Below are 22,268 nucleotides of genomic sequence, written 5' to 3'. Positions count from 1 at the left end.
CAATTTTTTTTTAACCGCTAAGTAAGTTGATTCAACGGTTAAAAAATAGTCTTAGATAAAGCTCACTAGGGGTGAGTATCTCATCTGAATTATCCGCATACCGACCATACGGTACCGACAGTTTGGTTTGGTTTGGTTAAATAATTATTTTTTAATTTTAATTATTCCGATCCAATCCGTACTGAGATGTTTGGTTTGGTTAACGGAAACAATATTCCTAACCCGATGGAAACCCGTACCGATCTGATATTTATACTTATTCTATTATTTAAATACAAAACAAGAAATCAAAGATAAATACAATCAGCATTTTGTGTCACTCCTTTATCACCCGGTACTGTAGCACTTTTTGGTTAGAGAGGAATTTATGAATTTCCTATGCTTTTAGTTTCGACATTTGTCTCGTTTTTTACTTGTAACTTTCCAACCGTTGATCCAAATTTTATGTTCTTTATATGGTTGGATTCAGCATGAAAAACTAAAAAAACTCAATGTGAAACAAATATCAAAATTATTTACATAAATATAGATAATTCAATAAAAATAACACTCAAATATTCAAACAACAAAAACAAGTGGCTCCCAGTACATCTTGAGTATATATTGAATGATATAATGACTAAGTTATTTGATTTTGAACTTGGATGAATTAGACTATTGGATTTTTATATTTTATAAGGATAAGTTTGTGTATTTGTTTAAGAACTTATGTTATGTGGAAGTATTATAAATTGTATTTTTATTAGTATGTTTTTATTACGGAACTACCGGCGTACCGAACCAATCCGAACCAAATATTAGGTTAACCAATTTGAAGTCTACCGAAGTCTTTAGTTTGGTTAATGGAAGAGAAAATGGTCTATCAAAGTCTTTGATTTAGTTAACGAGAAAACCTTCTACCATTCCGAACCGATCCGTGCCTAGGCCTAAGGCTCACTATAGAATTCTTAAGAATTGTTGAACATGGTGTTCATGTACTAGCTCAAGAGCCCAAACCAAAAATACAGAACAGCAGGTTGAACTAGCCCACGAAGTAACCAACAAGGGCCCAACGAAAGTCATTACACCAGCCCACAACTAAATAAAAGTTCGTCAAAATTCGAATCAACTATCAACAATTAAATATTATATTTTAACATTTTAACAATTTTGTTGTTGAATTGCAATACTAGTGACATTTCATCAGGTGGTTTACCAAGTAGGCAATTGGCCAATAAATAAATAGGTTTTTAGTAATAAAAAATATATATATTTTTACGTGACATATTATACAAATACTCATATAAAGCCTATTTGAAAAAGAAAAAAAAAATCTAAAATTAGCTACTTGCTCTTTTTTAATTAGTTCTTAGTGTGTTAAAATTTTCTAAGAACCAATTAGAAAATTACAAATGGCTAGTTTTAGATTTTTCTCTCTAAATAGGCTCTATATGAATACTTATATAATATTTCATGTTAAAATAAGCATATACATGAAAAGCTCATAAATAAAGCAATTTCAACAAAACTTATATAAGCTCATGAAGCTTGTATAATATTTAATATAAAAATATCATTTTGTCCATGTATTTAACAGAAAAAGTTGAGAAAATTGACGACAGGACCATTTGTCCAAAGAAAACTAAAGTTAAAGGACCACGGGAATCATTTTGGAAATTTAGGTATTCAAATGCAAATCAGGTCAAAGTTCAAGGACTAGTAAAACGATTAACCCATAAAATTAAGAAAGTTTGTGGATGTGACATATTTTTTCATATAAAAATGATTTGATGCTTTTCATACACAAAATAATAAAAACAGGCCAGGTGCATGTTCTCCTCTTCTACTCATTTCGACTCTATCTAGATGGTTTCATTCTGGCACTCAACCTGTGCATGGGATAGGAGAGACGTAGAAGAAGATATACTCCAAGTCTAAACATACAAAAATAATAATTAGTAAGGTAATCGTCTAAGGGCGCTACAGTTAGTTGCTTAAATTGTTAAAAGCATTTATCTCCTTATCATAATAATAAAGATATTTTCTCTCTTAAAATATCGCTTATATATAAATAATTAATTAATTAATATTGACACAATTTTCTTAATAAATTTTTTTAGTAAATGTTCAAAAAAAGTAATAAGTAAACTTTTTGTTATAAATCTAGAGGAATTGGAGAGGGAATTGAGATGGAGAGAAGGGAATGTTTTCTCTCTATTCATTTCTGTCTTTCTTAGTATTCTCAATGTCTAATTACAAAGGAAGGGTGTGAACCCTTTTGTAGGCAAAGCCTCTTCCAATTGGAGGTGGGCTCCACCTTATTATTTACAACACTCCCCCTTGGAGACCACAAATGATACGGAATATGCCTCGTTAAAAACCTTGCCAGTAAAAAATCCAGTGGGACAAAAACTGGTCAAAGGGAAAAAAAGTACATAATCATGTGTAACATAAAATTCTATGTATATTGACGCGCGTGCGACACTGCCTCGTTAAAACCTTGCCAGGAAAAACCCAGTGGGATAAAAACCTGGACGAAGGAAAAAGAGTACAGTGTTTGAAGATCTTTATTGATAGCACGCTCCCCCTGATGCTTGGCAAAATATCTTTAAGTCATACTGTTGATCACCTTTCTGAATATCGTAGTTGACACTGCTTCTGTGAGTCAATCTTGAGCGACACTGCCTCGTTAAAACCTTACCAGGAAAAACCCAGTGGGATAAAAACCTGGATGAAGGAAAAAGAGTACAGTGTATGAAAGTCTTTATTAAAACCACGCTCCCCCTGATGAATATCTCCCATTGAAAACTTCATGACTAGCTTTTTCCAGTAAGCGACCATAGAGATTTCCAGAGTCCGCATATCTAATAACACTTGGGCTATTTGTAAGTTCACTAAAAAATATGCCCTTATATGGTGTTATGCTGAGATTGCATCAAATATGCCTCACATCATCCCAAAATGATGGTGATGGAGTTGAGCTCTATCTGAAAAATATGATGTACGGTCCAATATACTTCCGGAAAATTCTTAAAGTGTCCAACGGATAATCCTCATAAAAATGCTTCAATACTTTCTTAGTATAAGCAAAAAAGTCTCATTTGGCACAACGCTCGATCGTTAGGTCGAGACAAATATTTCTTGAACTCTTCAGAAGCTTTAATGTGTTGCAAACACATTATAATCAATGTACTAACTGAGGCAATTTATGCACATTAGTATTGAGTACAGATTTTGTGCTTCAGGCACATGTCCTTCAGGGACTTGCTTCATGCAATTTCAATCCTTTCAAGGATTTTTTTTAAAGGGATTAAACTTTATGACACATTATATAGCTTTTACCCAGCTATTTATACATCTTTAGGGAATCGCTTCTGGCGATATGCTTCGTGCATTTAATAACCCTTAAAGATAACATGTTTGTCTCCGTAAATGTGCAATAAGGAGGCACAATAGAATCTGTAAATATGGAGAAAACCCAACATTCCTTGTTTCTGCCAGAAACATTGTGTCATACAAAGTAGGTATATTCCCTTTTTATTCCGAACACCCAAGTATAAATTTCAGTATTAACATCTTTTGGGGTTCGTTCTGTGGGTTTGTTCTTTCACATTCATTCTCATCTATAATGGAATTACCTCATTCCATTTTGGCCAATGATATTGTCGACATTTAATAATTGAACGTGGTTCCAATCAACCCAGCCCATTGATGATTTGAGTAGCTACTCTAAAACCAAAAATTGTTATTCATCAATTCATGATCCCATCATTCTCATTTGCACGTGCATGCATCAATTATAAGCATTTCTTTGCTTTTGGGTACCCAAGCCACTTCATGGGGCTTTTATTATGTGAGAATGTGGATTATAACCTCCAATGGAGCGTTATTTTACAGTAGGGCGTGGATAATCTCTATTTTAGGGAGTTGGAACATTTAGAACCCATATATCTGTCATGCTGCAGGCATGCCACAGATTAATACATACATGTCAATTAATTTCTGGGACTTTAACCCATACAATTTGCTACGCATTAGGCATGCACAATATCAATATTGACATGTCAAAAGATTGTCCTTTCGGGACTTCAATCCACATCATTTGCTACGCAACAGGCGTGCATCATATTGATCACTGCTATACCCATACTCTGTTCTTATGGGACTTTAATCTGTGCAGTGTATTATCAATGTATCCAACTTGCAATCTGTAAAATTTGCATTAATAATTCATGGATACATACAAGTCATTCTTTTGGAACAGACTTATCTCCCCATTTGGTTACCTTTCAAGATAAAATATCAAATAAGTATATAAGCATATAATAACACAAATATTGCTTACATCCTTAGGTGGGAGAAACTTTTCTCAAGTATCATTCAAGCTCGTATCGGCCCAGTAAATATAATGTAGCGCTTGATGATCTAGTTATATCCTGCAAGAGCAAAATCACAACTCTTTTCTCTGTCAAAAAACAAATAACCCTCAGAGTTAGGATCACTCCATGGATTCTTTCTTCAGATGTTCATTCTAAAGAAATAAAATCTCTTATGAACAGAGAGTTACAAAAAGAGAAAAAATGCAAAAAAATTGTGATATTGATTGCAAGAGAAGGTAAGCAATCAGGGAAGGAAGTTGGTGGGAGCAGACAACAAGCTCAGCAATCAAGGAAGGAAGCTGGTGGGAGCAAACAACAAGCTCTCATTTCTTCTAGTATAGAAGAACTTCCGGAGATTAGAGCATAAGGTTGCCTTCACAGTTCCCTGATGTGGCGGAAACGTGATCAGGGATAGTCTCGCTTCCTGAATGGATGATCAGAGATAGTCTTGCTTCTCGGGCATATTAAGTGCTCACTGATAAGAAAAACAAGTAGATATCGCATCACTAGGTATGGAGAAAACTGGATGTCTTCTGCAAAGAAAATTTCGTTAGTAACACATTTATACACAAATAAGAGGAATAGGTAGAACCGGTGAATTTCAAATTAACCATAAGAAAATTGCGAGATTCTCGGGGTGCTTTTGAAAAAAATAGCTCCGTGAAATCCGCAAAGCAAGATCGGCTTTTGACGAAAATAATACTTTGAAAACGCCGAAAGTGCCAACAAACATTAATGGAGGCCGCGTGAAGTTTTGTAATCTGAAAAAGAAAAAGAGAATATGGGGATCTGAGATAATATTGGGATCCTGTGAACTGTAGCCATATTTCCTCCTATAGATATTGCCTTTGCGAAACTTGATTGGAGCAACTGCGTTTCAACTCAACTTCCTTCATTTTCTGAAACTTTAGTTTTCTTAAGACTTTCTTCGAAACCTTCTTAAAAATGGCTTCCTCTTCTTTCTGCCCAAATTATTTCAATTTAAATGATACTCCCACAACAACCAGTGACGCCAAAATTTGGCGTCCATCCTTTGTATCCTAAAATCGTCATCTCACAGTTAATGATTCTGTGATGATGAATGATGCTACTGCTGTCATAGTAGCTAGGAATTTCATTACTCCAATGGATGAAATGCTGTTGACAGGGAGATCTGAGGAAGAGGCTATTGATGACTCAATGGCTTTTAGCATTCAGAGTGCTGCTTCTGTTTCTAACATGGCTGATCGTTTGCGTGCCAGAGCAAGCGAGGTTGAGCGGCTAACAATTGAAAATTCGTCTCTTCAAAGAATGCTTCATGAGTCTCAACAGGAGGTTGAGAAATTTAAAGGAGAGAATAATTCCTTGTTGAAACTGGTGAGTTCGTACTCCGTTGATACACTGAGAAGGCTAGACATGCTGCAGGTCTCCAATGAAAGAATTTTGGGAGACCACGAGAGGCTCATGGCTAAGCTTAAGAGGCGTCGTCCTCTTCCTTCAGAGGATTCCAGAACATAATGTAATTTTATAGATTTTACAGGGCCTGCACCTTCATTGCAGGTGGAAAAAATCTATCTGTTGTATGTTCCTGTTATAATAATTGCGCACATTCTTAAACTTGCACTTGTGATTTTTACGTCTTTTCAAAATGACGATTTGGAACCTTGTGCCTTATAGGTTCAAATAACCACATCGACTCTCTCAAATTTCATATTTTAACGTATGGAATTTTTGGCCTGGGCTAAACACAAAACTCATAATTTATTCGCCCTTTTCAAATGGACATGAAATATGAATTGAGTAAAAGCCACACTAATATCTCATATATTTGGGTTCATAAGCTTCCGCCCAGATATAACAAAATATGTGGGGAGCCTCAATTCATCATTCTCTTATGCCAAAGAAATATGTGGCGTACCACAATTTGCAATAATACCTCAAGGGTTGTCCATTTAATTGTTGGAATTTCAGATTCTCAACACTGTTAGATTTTGAACCTCAAGCCAAAATCACATATTCTCATGGTATGGACATTTTTACAATTTTCTGTACATATTTCTGGACTTCAAGCCCTTACATAATTGTCCATATCTTGAGGAACTTCTGGCATCTCATTTAATTGCTCATCCATGAGTTTAAGGAACTGTAGGTTCCCTTTTTGAATAGTGATGGTTTACCCAAAATGGTTAATATTTATGTATACGTCACTATTCATATATCCGGTACTATTCATCAAGTCATGAATACGTATCTATTCATGTGTACAGTACATTTGCCAGTATAGTTATCATCCATGTGTACGGCATTATTAACCAATACGGTACTGTTACATCATTAAGGAACCCCAGGTCCTTATTTACATGTCAAGGATCAAGGACCCTAAAGTCCAATCACATGTTTACAAATATAGTACCGGAGAGACTGCCAGCTCTCATATCATCATCAAGGATCTTCAAGTCCTGATGTAATTGTATGATGAGGATCAAGGAACTTCTGGTCCTGATCTGCATACTGTAAAAACTCATCATACAACACAATTAATCCATAAAATAAATTGCTGGTAAATAAATTACTGGTATAGACGATAAACCCGCACCATACTTTAAATAAATGTAAATGTGCGGTAAAATAAATTCATAAATTAAATTGCTTGCTGTATGGACCTTAATCCCGCACCATACCTTAAATAAAATTAAATGTGCGGTAAATTAAATTCATAAAGTAAACGTGCTTGTATGGGCACTAATTCTGCTCCATACTTTTAAATAAAAGTGAAGGCATGGGCGATAAACCTGCGTCACCCTTTTAAATAGATACTGTTGTATGAGTAATAAACCTACACCATACAGTAAATAATGTACAGTAAAGTAATTTCATAAAGTATGAGGGTCAATTCCACATCATACTTTAAGTAAAAGTAAATTTGCGGTAAAGTAAACGTACTTGTATGGGCACTAATTCTGCTCCATACATTTAAATAAAAGTAAAGGCGTGGACGATAAACCCGCACCATCCTTTTAAATAAATACTGTTGTATGGGTAATAAACCTCACCATACAGTAAATAAAATAAATGTGTGGAAAAAGTAAAGACAATTATTTGTGGGTTCTTATCAACACCACGAATAAATAGTGTAATATTATTATACTGATATATTAGTGAAAGCTAGATATATCACGTTGGCTTTTCTTCTTTCCACCTGCAATTTACACTGATCATGAGTATTAAATTCTGCAGGTATTTTAATAATGTATTTAATTGAAGGAGATAGAGTGAGGCAGAGTACTTATCCCTTTATTTTGGTGGGTGTTTTTATATGTGCAGCAGAATAGCATAACCCATGATAGTTGAAAAAGACTTTTGGGATTTTCTAAGAACACGTGCTTGACAGCATATCCTGTGCCTGTGCTGCTGTGCAACTGTGATCATGCGTGGGTGGGGGCTGCGATCATGCGCACTCAACAACATATCGTGGGTGGGGGCTGTGATCATGTGTACTCGATAGCATATTCTCTCTACCACAGCCATTGAAGCCCAAGCCATGAAGGTCCACCCGATGCCCAAGAAGCGCAACATCACCATCCAATACAACTCAAGCAACCGAGCATCCTTAGCCTCATGAACCATAACCTTGTCGTCCATAGCCATATAGAACTTATCCCCAGAACCATCGTAGGTCACCAAGCTGGCCTCCTTTCCCAACACTTGTTGCTATCGTAATCGACGACCTCGGAGTCTGTGACGGACCTCGAGTGCTGCACTATGGATCGTCCGATCGAGTTGATCCAGTCCTCCTTCTCCTTCTCCGAGTCGGCGATGAAGTACATGGTGTCGGAGCGCATGGACAGCTCGAACGCGTACTGCTTGTTGAGGACGTCCTCGGCTCCCTTGACTGTAAGGCAGGAAGCCACTGGGATCACGCCACGTGGGCTGGAGCCGCGGGTGACGGTTGAGTCCTTGAACCAGAAGAGCTTGCCTTGCTTGAGCACGAACCACCGGCGACGCCACGTCTTTATGTACTCGCCTCGCTTGGTCAACCAACCAGTGCGTTCAGGGTTTAACCAGAACTCCACTCCGTCGTAGTCGTTGGGCTTCTCCGTCTGGCCCGTCGCGGCTCGCCATAGGCTCGCCATTAGACTTTGGGTCAGGTTCGGGCAGAAACAGAGGTTGGAGAATCCCACGAGGTTCAATTAGCTGTTGTTTTCCTGGCCCATTGATACTGCTTGGTCGGCGTCGTGGTGAAGGTGGTGGTTGCCGCACTCCATGGCGGTCCATGCCACGTCAGCAACCTCAAGGACCGTCTTGGCCACCTCTACAGCTCCATGTCCTCCCATCGTTATTTCTCACAAAACTGAGTCTTGGCCACCTCTGTCTGGGCCATATTGGACTTGTGGTGGGGTCTGAGCTTTTTACTCTCTTCTTCTCTGGAATTTCAAGAGAGAGAGAGAGCAGGGAGAGTGGTCTGGTACAGAAAAATTGGGTTTTTGGGGATTTGAATTTAAATGGGTGAAGGACCTGGCAGCTCTAGAAGCGGATCTGCAAATCTGAGAGCTCATTTTCAATAGCTTGAAAATTGCTCAGAGGAAGAGAGAAAGGAGAGAGAAAGAGAGTGTATCAATTGTGTTTTTCTGACTGGGTTTCATCATAAAAATTCAGCTGGTATTGTTTGAATAAAATCGTGCTGATAACGTGTTATAAATCTAGAGGAATTGGAGAGGGAATTGAGATGGAGAGAAGGGAATGTTTTCTCTCTATTCATTTGTCTTTCTTAGTATTCTCAATGTCTAATTACAAAGGAAGAGTGTGAACCCTTTTGTAAGCAAAGCCTCTTCCAATTAGAGATGGGCTCCACCTTATTATTTACAACACTTTTATTATTATTTATTTATGCATATTGTAAGGCCAACTTGACCCCCAATGGACTGATGGACCAGGTATCAAAAACCCACTCCATTCATGACTCATTTCCAGCCTTTTTACTCTGTCATTGACAGCCTTTTTTAAGCCCCCCCACCCTTTCCCAATTCAGAGACTCCCATGTGGTCCTCACTCCCCATGTGCAAGCCAGACAGTCTTCCCCTCTTGCTAAAAAAAGCTTCTCTGTTCACTGCACACTTTCTTTCTCTCTGCCCTCCATCACCATTCTACTCAAAGATTCTAACTTTCCTTCAACAATGTAATGAGCCCCCTCTTTCTCTCTATCGATCTCCCGATCATTTGGAATAATATGGAACCAACTTCTTGAAAGTTTACACCTTTCTGCAATACTTTGTACAAAACCCTCTCTCTCTCTCTCTCTCTCTCTCTCTCTCTCTGTGATTGTGCAGTTGTTTCAAGATGAAGAAGAAAACACATTTTGGGTTCAAGCTTTTGACTATTTTCCTTGCTGGGTTTTCTTCATTTTTGCTGTGTGCCAACTCTCAACCAAGTTCGAGCAATGATGCTTCAGTAATGCTGGATCTCAAGAAGAGCCTCAACCCATCTGAATCTCTCGGATGGTCCGACCCTGACCCCCGCAAGTGGAGCCATGTTGGCTGGTCCGATGACAAAAGGGTGACTCGGATCCAACTGGGTCACCTCAATCTTGAAGGTACGCTTCCTCCAAGCCTCCAAAACCTCACTAAACTAGAGCGTTTAGAGCTTCAGTGGAACAAAATCTCAGGTCCTCTTCCGAGCTTAAATGGGTTAAGCTTATTACAAGTGCTATTGCTTAGTAACAACCAATTTAGTTCAATTCCCAGTGATTTCTTCACTGACATGACTTCACTTCAATCTGTTGAGATTGATAACAACCCTTTTATGGGTTGGGAAATCCCCGCAACTCTCCGAAATGCATCATCACTTCAAAATTTCTCGGCCAATTCGGCCAACATTACCGGAAACGTACCGGATTTTTTCGACGGCGATTCGTTTTCAAGTCTGGTTAACTTGCACTTGGCTTTCAATGGCCTCCTAGGCGAATTGCCCGAGAGCTTTGCCCGGTCGCAAATTCAGTCTCTTTGGCTTAATGGCCAAGAGAGTGTAGGTAAGCTGGGTGGAAGCATTGGGGTGATACAAAACATGACTCTGTTGAAAGAAGTTTGGTTGCATTCTAATGCATTTTCGGGTCCATTACCAGACTTTTCGGGTTTGAAAGATTTGCGGAGCTTGAGTTTGAGAGATAATATGTTTACTGGTCCCGTTCCAGTTTCATTGTTGAATCTTAAATCACTAGAGGCGGTGAATTTGACAAACAATTTGCTCCAAGGGCCAATGCCAGCTTTTGGGGTGGGGGTTGCAGTAGATATGGTTAATGGTTCTAATAACTTTTGCTTGCCCAGTCTTGGTCAATGTGATCCTCGAGTGAATGCTTTGCTTTTGATTGTGAGTTCACTGGGTTACCCACAAAGGTTTGCAGAGAATTGGAAGGGGAATGATCCTTGTGCAGATTGGATTGGGGTCACCTGTAGTAATGGGAACATTACTGTCCTCAATTTTCAGAAAATGGGTCTTACTGGAATGATTTCGCCCGAAATTGCATCACTGAAGTCCCTGCAAAGGGTAATTCTTGCTGATAACAATTTAACTGGAACTATTCCTGAGGAGCTTGCCACGCTGCCTGCACTTACTACTTTAGATGTGTCAAATAATAAGCTCTATGGGAAAGTTCCAGACTTTAAGGTTAATGTGCTTGTAAACAAGAATGGTAACCCTGATATAGGGAAGGACATGAGTACTTCATCGGGAGCTGCACCATCTCAAAATTCAACTAACCCTTCTCCAAGTATAGGTTCCGGAAATAATGGCAGTTCTGGACCTCACGGAAAGAAATCTTCAACTCTAACAGGAGTTATTGTGTTCTCCGTGATCGGGGGTGTTTTTGTGATTTTCTTAATTGCACTGTTGCTTATCTGTATATATAGAACAAAACAAAAGCAGTTAAGCAGAGTTCAGAGCCCGAATGCAATGGTAATTCATCCCCGCCATTCTGGGTCTGATAATGAAAGCATGAAGATCACAGTTGCTGGCTCCAGTGTTAGTGTTGGTGCAATAAGTGAAACTCATACTCTTCCTAGTAGTGAGCCCAGTGAAATCCAAATGGTTGAAGCAGGAAACATGGTGATTTCTATTCAAGTGCTCCGGAATGTGACCAACAATTTCAGTCAAGAAAATATATTGGGACAAGGAGGTTTTGGGACAGTGTATAAAGGGGAACTGCATGATGGAACAAAGATTGCAGTTAAGAGAATGGAGTCTGGGGTAATAGCTGGTAAGGGGCTTACTGAATTTAAGTCTGAAATTTCGGTTTTGACAAAGGTTCGTCACAGGCATCTAGTTGCTCTTCTGGGATATTGTTTGGATGGCAATGAAAGGCTTCTTGTATATGAATACATGCCTCAAGGGACGCTCAGTAGGTACCTCTTCAACTGGCCGGAAGAAGGACTGAAGCCACTTGAATGGACAAAAAGGCTGACCATTGCCTTAGATGTAGCAAGGGGGGTTGAGTATCTCCATGGTTTGGCACATCAGAGCTTTATACATAGGGACTTAAAGCCTTCAAATATTCTTCTCGGAGATGATATGAGGGCAAAGGTTGCAGATTTTGGTCTCGTACGGCTTGCTCCAGAGGGTAAATTTTCAATTGAAACAAGAATTGCAGGGACTTTTGGATACTTGGCACCAGAATATGCAGGTAAGTTTTGTTTCTGTTTACTTTTTAATTAATTTTTTAATTTTATGTACTTAAAGAAACTGATAGAAGATAAAACGCAAGAGCGATACCAGATCAGTTTTGAGTACCTGATACTTAAAAGTTCATGGAAAATATTTGCATAACATGGCACCACCAGAATTTAACCTTAGGTCTTTGCGTCCATTTCCTAAGATTGTGTTAATACTCAAGCAAACCAGTTTAAGGGGCAAAAAAAAAAAAGGAAGAAGCAAACATCAGCTTTTTATCAACTTGTGTAACCCGTCACACTCATAGATGTAAGATGGTAATAAGTCTGCTTCCCGCCATGTTATGATATATGGAGCCATCACTGGGATAAGAAAGCAAACTAGAAACGTGAAGTAATGATTTCCTTAGGGGGTTTGTGGGTTAGGTACAGGGACAAGAAAGTGACCATACGATAGATTAGTATAATCCACGCTTCACCAAATTGCATGTTCAGTAATAATCTAAAGTGCATCATTCTATTCTCTGCCAGCTGTGGTTTTGGCCTTTTTGGGGGCATCAGTGCTAGTTAGGTTTTCTGAGCTCACTTGAAAACCTGAAGATTAAGCTATTTTTGTTTACTCTTTATAATAACACAAAGGTAGGATATTTGGCTTCTATTGGATTGTTTTCATTGAAAGCTTCCCTTGTAGTAGTTGTTGCCAGTTGGTTTTGGCCTCATGAACAATAGATTCTCTTAACCCCCTTTAGCATTTTTGTTCTTTTGTTTTTCTCTTTTTTGAGTCAGCTGAGCCCCACTTCAGTAGATTGACAACAAAGCTAATTATTGTCTTTTGCTTGCGCTTTTTCTTGTGGTCCTGCAATTTATAATGTTGTATAATTCATTTTATTTTTCAGAAAAAGATAAATTCTATTTATCTTTTGGTTAATGCTTGCTAACTAATATTGATTTTAATCTTTAACGAAACATTTGTAACACATGCAGTTACGGGCCGTGTGACAACTAAAGTAGATGTGTTCAGTTTTGGGGTGATTTTGATGGAGCTAATCACCGGGCGAAAAGCACTTGACGAGAGCCAGCCAGAGGAGAGCATGCACCTTGTAACATGGTTCCGGAGAATGTTCATCAACAAGGACACGTTCCGCAAGGCCATTGATCCAACAATTGATCTCAGTGAGGAAACACTTGCCAGTGTCAGCACTGTTGCTGAGTTAGCAGGCCACTGCTGTGCAAGAGAACCGTATCAAAGGCCTGACATGGGCCATACTGTCAATGTTCTATCTTCTCTAGTGGAGCTTTGGAAACCAAGTGATCAGAGTTCTGAAGACATATACGGTATAGACCTCGAAATGTCATTGCCACAAGCACTTAAGAAGTGGCAGGCTTATGAAGGCAGAAGCAATATGGAATCCTCTTCTTCATCGCTTCTTCCCAGCTTGGATAATACTCAGACTAGCATCCCTACACGACCGTATGGATTCGCCGAGTCTTTCACATCTGCGGATGGGAGATAAGACTTAGATGTAAATTATTGTAATCGTGGTTTGGTATGTTTATTCTTGTTGCGTCTTAACTTGCGGTTTCTGTGTACAATTTGTTCAAACTTTCATGTTTTAGCCTTACCCCCACTCTGATGTTCTGGAATGTTATGACTTGTTTTATAGGTTTTGAATGAAATGGGAAGTGGTTCTCGACTCTGAAGAAATAATATTTCATTTTAATAGAAACTCTCATATTCAAGCATGTCACATGCTTTCATTAAGTAAACTCAGTAACTAAGACCAAAAATAAAAAACCTGGTTAAGACTAATGATCTGATCATCTGAGATAGCAACACCCTAATTATGGTGGCAATGTAGCAACCAAAAATAAAAAATAATAAAAAATAATAAAATCTACTTCAGAGCCAATGATAGGCTAAGCTTAATAAAAATAAGAGTAAGCTGCCGAATACCCTTGAAGTATCTCGACTGTTGAAATATCCACTCTAAATTATTTTTTCAGCCAATTTAGCCATTGAATTATTTTAAATGGTCAATTTAGCCCATGTCATTAGTTTTCATCCAATTTTCTGTCTAAATGGCACATGTTAGGCACGTAACTCACTGTTGAATTAAAATTAAAATTTTTTTGAAGTTTAAAATAATTAAATTGTTAAAACTACAAAACTGGAAAAACACCCAAAAAAAAACAAAAAAAAAAAGAGGAAAAGGAAGGAGCGGAGCTTGACGACATTGGGGCTTTTATCGCTAAGAATCTGACGATTACGAATGGATGGGGCTAGAGGGAGCTTGGCAGATAGGACTTTTCCTAGGTTTTGTATCTGGGAATCTGATGGGGAAGTTGGGGATATTTACTTGTGATATTATCGATGATGTGGAGGCTTCGATGTTCTACAGCGGCACAGGTCTCTGGCGAGCCCAAGATGCCTGGCCATACCATATCAAAAGGGCATTAGAATTGCGATTTGATGCTCAATCTTCATCTGGGTATTAGGTACTTTTTCTGATTTTTCGATTTTACAAGTCGTGGAGTGATTTTTTGCTTATGGTTTTTCTTTATCAATGGAGGTTGGTGTTTGATGTTGTGGTGTTTTTGGTTTTTAGATACTGTATTGGGAAGCATGCTTCAATGGTGAGAGATCTTAAGCCCAGTAATTTCAATCCCAAAGAGAAGTTATGTACTAGGTTACCACAGGAAGGATAGAAGAAAGAAGAAAGAGAGAGAGAGAGAGAGAGAGAGAGAGAGAGAAAGAGAGGCAGATCTGGAGAGAGACGGGGAGAGAATAAAGAAAAGAGAGGGAGGAAGAAGAAGGAAATGAAAAAGAATAAAATAAAATAAAGAGAGAGAGAAGAAATCAGGATTTCACATTTTCTTTATTATTTTTTGGTATTGTTCTTGTAAAATGACAAACTTACCCTTATAATTAACAGAAAATTGGATGGAAGTCTAAAAACTTGAGAGCAAGGGCTAAATTGACCATTTAAAATACTTTGATGGCTAAATTGACTGAAAAATAATTTAGGGTGAACATTTCGACAGTCGATATAGTTCAAGGGGGTATTCGGCAGTTTTTCTTAAAAATAATAATAAAATAAAAGTTTATTTCTTTATAGAGGGGTGACAATTTCCAATACGACCCGTTATACGACTCGAAATCCGCACCGAAAAAACATGACATGCAAATTTGGGCAAAAATTACATATGACTTTGCTAAACGGCTCCCACAAACCACAAGCGGCCCCGTGTTCGTCTATAAAAGGAAACAAGGGGAAAACACAAAATCATAACTCAGAAAATTAAAAAAATAAAATAACCTAGCTCTGCCAATTTTCTTCCTCTCTATTTCTCTTGATCTTAACCTGTATCCTCAAACTCAGAACTAAAATGGCATCTTCATTCCCATTTCGCTCGATCTAAACCTAGTTCCGCCAACACATACATGGGGGCAAAAGGCTGCCAAGTATGGATGCCTTACTTTGCTTCATCACAAGGACCAGTTACTTTGATAACAATGTTGCTATTGGAGTTGCGAGGAGTTTGGTGACTCCCAAGGATGGGCATGTGCTGAGAATAAGGGATGATAATCAGGTGGTTCGTGATGAAGATTGTCAATTCTCATGAGGTAAAGGGCAAAGACGTCGGAGGAGACTTGGCACCAGCTTGAAATATTGCAGGAATAGATTGAAAAACTATCAAAGATGGTAGATTTTTACTCTAAGGACATGCAAGAGCAGCTGGAGGCCTTGGATTGACTGGGTAAACGTGCGCGAGGAGATCCAAGTTTTGCTAAAGTTAAGAAAGTGATTTTTGGAAGCTCAAGTGATGAGCCCTAAGAAGAGGTGCGTGAAAACCCGAGAGAGGAGATCTAGATGGCTAAACTAAAGTTTCCTATTGTGGATCAGGAAGCGTGCCATGATGTTGTTGTTGTTTTTATAAAATTAAAAAAAAAAAAATTAATGTAGTCCCTTGTTTCCTCTATTTTTTTTTAATGTGAAATAAATATATTTTTTCTAATATTTCTTTTGTTTTCTTTTTATTTTAACAACACAAATTAATGTGCTAATCATCCAATTATAATACTCACAAGTGTACGAATTTATTGGAAAATATGAAGGAGTAAACATGTTATTAACAAGGTAACCTGTTTAATAACCTGTTTAAGACGACTTGAACCTGACATGACACATTTATTAAATGGGGTCGGGTTCGAGTTGAGCATTCTTGACACGATAATTATCCTGACACGACACATACCCGACACACCCATTGCCTATATAGGTATCCCTGCTTATTTCTTGAGCTTGAGATTCCAAAGTCTCAAGCCATCCAAATTAGGACTTGTGCTCCCTCTAGAATTAGCCAAAAAGGACCAGAAGACCTTTGCAGCTTCAGCTTTGATCTCTTCATCTTTGACTGTCAAAGAATCATATTCAGTCCAATAGAAGTAATTTTGCACCTACTCATCTTGTAAATGGATTTGAGGAAGTATGAAGAAACATTATCCATAGCCTTATTGCCATTGTATCCTAGATTTCTGTCTTATTAGATACTCTTTTTCTTCGCCAGCATAGTATTATCTGTATAATGTTTTAGGAGCTCCTTCCTATGCATCCTAAAGGAGCAATCAAGAGGAAGGACGCATGCTTAATCTCTGAGGCAGATAATGTGACTTCACTAACCAATGAGGAGAGATTTTTACTTCCATCTTAGTTAACTCCAGATTGAAGTACACTTGACACTGAAGAGAGTCTTGAACCTGGGGATTCCATATAGTAGAAATCATTGGGGAGATATCCTCTCTCGTAGCTGTAATAGATCGTCTGCCAAACGAACTCTGTCCTCCTGATCTAACGCTCAGACAGTGTTTGTATGTCATCTGTGTTCGTATGGCAGAATTTCCCAAGTTTAAAGGGACAACTTCTCGCCTTCAGAATTAATCTATAGTCATTTGGGATTTACTGCTCTAATGAAAAGCAAATGCACTTTTGTGACTTTTGGGTGACAAGAATAACATTGTCAAAAGAAAAAAAGAACAGGAAAAGGAAAATGGCAACCTTTCGGCATACATTGAATGAATGAATGTTTGTTCCAGGTTCCGACCTGGTAATTGAATTAATTGTATGGTATTCTCTTTACATATCTTTCTATTTTGTACAAAAAAGAATTTCTAACCCAATCTACAGAACAAAAAATTTCACCTAACCCAAAAATGGCCTCTTTAGGTTCTTGAAATCCATGGATGAATTAACACAGTCCATTTTACTTGAGTGAAGATTGAACAATTTCAACAAGTCAGTAACCTTCTCCTTTATCCCATCACCACAACCAACCTGCAAGAGAACCAAGAGCTTCTGAAATGCACCCACTTGAAGTGCCTCAATCAAAACGCTTTCCTCAGTTTCAATTCTGCAGAGCTTCCAAATTATAGCGATCGAAAACTCAGTCGCCAACTCCGAAATCCTCAAAATCTTCTTAACCAAAAGGGGTATTGTTAGAGCATTCTCAAGGACCTTGTCTTTCCCTTGTTTGCAATCACAAAGACCCTCCAAAACTCCCAAAGCCCTCTCACACAGGCGTCTCTCTGCGTCAACAATAATCTCTAGCAGCAAAGAAACCAAACCCAACTCCACAAATCTTGATCTGATTTCATCACTGGCTGCTGATGGAAATGAAATCATGAACAAAACAGAAGTCAGAGCAGCCTTAGTAGCTGCAGGAGAAATAGGCTCTCTAATTATCCCAACCAATGCTTCAATTGCTCCTTCACTCTCAACAAAGTCATCCACATGTTTTTGATCCAAAGAAAGCAACTTTCCCAGTACCAAAACTGCGTTTTGCCTTGCTGATAGATCTTTGCCCTCCAAAAACGACAAGAAACATCGCAAAGACCCTGCAGATCCAAGCTTTGATTGGCCTTCTTCACTCACTGGAAACATCCATGGCAGCATTGACAAAATCTCCAACAATATCTCCACATGATCCTCCATTGAAATGCTGGCAAAAGAATCTAACGCAGCTGACAAGCAGCAGCCAATTCCATTCTCCACCATACACTTCTTGTTCCTCTCGCTCTCTTTGCCCCATGCTTTGATCTTCCCCACCAATTCTCCACACTTTCTACCGTCCCCGAGTCGTGCCGCGGCGGCAATTCTCTCACAAATCCTCGAAACCTCGTACTTTGTCACGGGGATTCGAGGCGTTGGGATCCGTTCGATCCCATAAGACCGGTTTTCGACGCACCAATCTTGGATCATTCGACGTAGTGCATGGTTTGGTATTTGGTCAAAACTCTTGAGTTCCTGGTTAGTTGCCGGGCATGTCCTGTTCCCGGTCTCTATCCACTTCTCAATGCTTGATCGGTCGTACGTCATCCCCGTCGACAGCGTCACCGGATCCTTCATCAAATCGAGAGATATCGGGCATCGAAAATGCGTGGGAACCGCGATCTCCTCCATCTCCATGTCCAAATTCTCGCCAGCCAAAAACTCCTTCTTCTTGTTGGCGTGGCGGGTAGATTTTCTTCTTCTCCAAGACAAAATCATTGTTTTCGTTGCGTAATTTATTTTAAAAGTAGAAAGAAACAGAGGGCAAGTTGATCAGAGCAAAAGCTGAGAGAGAATGTATGTTTTTTTTGGTTCTGGGAGAATTGTAGGATCTCAATGAGTTTATATAGTCTCTTGGGTTTTTGATACGCGGGGTCAAAACCGAAGTAGGAAGTTTGAAATGTTGTAGCGGTTTTGAATGTTGACCGTTGAAAGTTTCAAAAGTTGAAATAGGCAGGCACGGACGGGGAGGCGTTTATTATTGGGAAGGGACCCTTGAATTCAAGTCGGCAGATGATTGACCAGCTGTTCTAGGCTGTGTGCGTGCGTTCCGTGTTTGGGTCAAATGTCAACTAGTCGGTGCATTGACTGAGAACTCGGTCTTTCTTTCTTTTTTTTTGGATTAAGTAAAAATAAAACATTCATTAGCAGGCCCAATGTCCAAATTATCAAACAACCATACAACATTATAGCCCAAATACCTAAATAAGGATTCTGTTTAGACCCAATGTTTTTGCACCATTTATTTCGGTTTTTGGGATTGAAAATTTCTGGATTCGCGACTTATAAATATATCATTGTTGACAATGTGTGGTTTCTTGCACTGCATATTTATGAGTTATGTTAGTGACCGAGCCATAAAATTTTCATAAAGGGGTTAGTGTAATCTATTTTTCTTTAGGGTGACAAACAAACTAATTTTTAACTTGATATAAAAATCGATATTTTTAAGAGTGCTGTTAAACGAACCTTAATATTAACTGAGTACACCCTGCTATCAAATTATTTATTGAATTACTAATGTATCCTAATATAAAATGACCAAAAAGGATATATTGAATAAACACTATCAACGACTCTTCCACCGAACATAGCAACGCCTACTTCATAACATCATTTCCTCCACCGTCACACTAACACCGTCGTCATACCATCCACTTCTCTACTATTATAGTAACGCCGTCATCGTACCATTATAGTGGGGCTGTGGTCGTCTAGTATTGGTAAATCTCATTTTTATTTTGTTATCAAATGGGTTATATTGTCTTGATTTGTTCTTCACGGGCTAAAATATTTTGTAACCTTCCTCGGGAAATTGGTTTTAATTTGTTCTTCAAAGGGAGAAGTTTATGGGTTGTTTAATATTGATTATCTGAAGAGATCAATGACCATGTGGGTATGCTGTAGTCTTCCTGCAAACATCGGAAATGCTTTCATAGCTTTTCTGATTTAGATTCAAATAATATGTTAAGGGCCCATGAAAATCCCTTCATATAACTTGTGAAACCAAATAAAAAGTTGAATGTTTGTGTCTGTAGTTCAATTAATACATTTATAAATATGAAAAGATGGCACAAATTCATGTAAAAAGAGAAATTTAGTTTAGGATTGGTATTAGAGTGTTGTGTAATAGAGTGTAATAGGGTGTAACATTGATATTTTTGATAGTTAAATAGGGTGTACTTAGTTAATTTTATATTTTAATTAAAATATTATGGTGTACTTAGATCATAGAGTGTACCCAATTAATTTTAGGGTTCGTTTAACAGCACTCTATTTTTAATTGCTATGCTCCATTTATTTACATGTTACACTAATTATCTACTCATCATCGATGCTAGCAAATTATCTACACACTAAGAAAATTTATATGATAATTTATCACTACAAAATCTGGAGTCGAAATATGACAATAGGAGATTTGAAAGGGGTAGCAATGATAGTGAGAAGGGAAAAGAAGACAAATATAAAGAAAGAAAGAAAGAAAGAAAGATGCATTTTGAAATTTGATTTTTTTAAAAATTATGATGGTATTAAAAAGACAATTGCCTCGAAGAAAATTTCAGAGGGGCTCGTGCCCACCCTAGGCCTTAGCTCCTTTCGCAACTGAGTTGTGTGGCTTACCTCATGTGCTGCAAACCTATAAATTTTCAAACCCATAAACCGATACAAATGAGGAAGGGAAAGAACACACAGAAGTCTCACATTTTCCTCCTTATAGTAATCAAAGGTGACGATTTGTTCATCCATTGAACCCTTTCCACATAATATAGGTAGATTCATCATGTCAAGTAAGAATTAGGTAGTTAGAGAAATGTGACACATATTTTTACCAAGGGCCTTTTTTATTTATAATTTCATTGTAATTTTTTTATATTTATGATGTAACACTTGTTAATACTTGTTTTAATATAACACAACAATTTATGCTAAATTATTATTATTTTTTAATCGAATTTGCATTCGATGTGAGTAGGAAAATATTAGTGTATTATTCTCCTCAATTTTTTGTATTTGTAAAAGTATGAGTGTATTTTTATCTTCATAGACAATCTTATCTTCTTAAACTACGGGGAAAAAAAGAAGAAAAAGGAAACTTTATCTTCATAGACTTTGGCTCCCATATGAACTTTTTTGGTTAACAGATTCCTACGCTTACGATAAATTTGAAAGAAAGCCAGCCGATACCGAGTCAACAAAATGGGAGTGAGAAAACAAAAACAAAAGAAGATTCTTTTTCTTTTGACTTTTATTTATGAAGTAATTAGGAAATTGATAAATCATGAGAATATGCTTATTAGTTCAGGCATCTACCACTTTATATCGGATCTTAAATTATCTGAACATATGCCAAATCCCATGTTTATATTAGTAAAATTAAAGCACCGAAACATGAGAATAAAGAAAAGTGTCACTAACCTAATGGAAGAATTAATGTACAATTAAGTAGTGAATTAGAGGCTATAATTATCATTATAAAAGTTGTATATGGTGTATATATTCACCAGAACTCTAGTGCTGGTTGATGCTTGGTGGTGGGGGACCATTTAAAGCAAGTGTTTTGAGTTTGGGACAAGATGGAACAAAAAATACTCTCGTTTCTTTTAGGAGTCATTCATGCTTATTACAAATAATTCAGAGATTGTTACGTGTGAAGAAAGTTTTATTAATTTATGTGTTTTTGATGAGTTATTTATGTATACGTAATACGAATGACATTGTGATTTGTAGATAATCAAGAACACCTCCTTACAAGTAAATAGGTAACGAAGAGCACCTTCTTATAGGTAAAGACATAAGAATTTTTGAATAAGACGGTCGGACCACGTCATCAATGTGACCGTCACGAGCAAGCAAGACCCTCTACATTGGGGTCCCACCTAGTCCCACACACTTGTCTCACTCCCAATTGCAGGAGGTCTCTCTTGTTTATGAAAGCGATTGTACTGATGGCGTGATCGGACCGCTCTAAAGACCATTTCCTTTAAGAGGCTCTCACACATCTTTCAGCAACTAAGTCTAAATCTGCTGAGATGAAAACATATTGTTATGGTCATCAAATTTCCAAAACATATTGTTATAGTCGTGTTGAAGACTTGCAACTTGGAAGTGGGGAATGGAAATGAAAGGGGGGAGATTGGCTCTTTCCAATGTTCCTTTCCTTGGGAAAAGGTACTAATATTCAATTAATTGTCTAATCTCTATTATTATGCGAACAACAAAGCTCCATTAACACTGCACAAACTCAAGGTCACGTGAGTATGCGATCTGATTCATCTTAAATATTTGAATATATATGTGGAAAGAAAAAACGAATCCTCTTTAAACATGTGTTTAGTGCCCGTAGGCTTGTAGTACCTAGTTATAGGCATGTCTCTACTGGCCAGGCTAGTTTGAGCACAACGACATATATTAACTTAAACGAACCTCATTACTAGGAAATTAAA

General features: G+C 37.9%; 3 protein-coding genes across 3 annotated transcripts; 1 reads left to right on the top strand and 2 right to left on the bottom strand.

The window, feature by feature from the left end:
- Positions 8,000-8,486, bottom strand: LOC18781675 (pleckstrin homology domain-containing protein 1). Its single transcript, XM_007215049.2, has one exon. The coding sequence runs from the start codon at positions 8,468-8,470 to the stop codon at positions 8,015-8,017; it is 456 nt and encodes a 151-aa protein (XP_007215111.1). The 5' UTR covers positions 8,471-8,486; the 3' UTR covers positions 8,000-8,014.
- Positions 9,247-13,722, top strand: LOC18782078 (receptor protein kinase TMK1). Its single transcript, XM_007214887.2, has 2 exons — positions 9,247-12,009; positions 12,980-13,722. The coding sequence occupies exons 1-2, from the start codon at positions 9,675-9,677 to the stop codon at positions 13,507-13,509; spliced, it is 2,865 nt and encodes a 954-aa protein (XP_007214949.1). The 5' UTR covers positions 9,247-9,674; the 3' UTR covers positions 13,510-13,722.
- LOC18782508 (U-box domain-containing protein 21) lies at positions 17,038-18,653 on the bottom strand. Its single transcript, XM_007215314.2, has one exon. The coding sequence runs from the start codon at positions 18,538-18,540 to the stop codon at positions 17,197-17,199; it is 1,344 nt and encodes a 447-aa protein (XP_007215376.1). The 5' UTR covers positions 18,541-18,653; the 3' UTR covers positions 17,038-17,196.

The sequence above is a fragment of the Prunus persica genome, chromosome G3 (genome assembly GCF_000346465.2).
Source record: "Prunus persica cultivar Lovell chromosome G3, Prunus_persica_NCBIv2, whole genome shotgun sequence".
Classification (NCBI taxonomy): domain Eukaryota; kingdom Viridiplantae; phylum Streptophyta; class Magnoliopsida; order Rosales; family Rosaceae; genus Prunus; species Prunus persica.
This window is presented reverse-complemented; position numbering and strand designations above follow the sequence as displayed.

Coding starts and splice junctions, on each gene's coding strand:
- LOC18781675 (XM_007215049.2), bottom strand. CDS start 8,470: ATGGCGAGCCTATGGCGAGCCGCGACGGGCCAGACGGAGAAGCCCAAC.
- LOC18782078 (XM_007214887.2), top strand. CDS start 9,675: ATGAAGAAGAAAACACATTTTGGGTTCAAGCTTTTGACTATTTTCCTT. Junction 12,010..12,979: donor CTTGGCACCAGAATATGCAG/GTAAGTTTTGTT, acceptor TAACACATGCAG/TTACGGGCCGTGTGACAACT.
- LOC18782508 (XM_007215314.2), bottom strand. CDS start 18,540: ATGATTTTGTCTTGGAGAAGAAGAAAATCTACCCGCCACGCCAACAAG.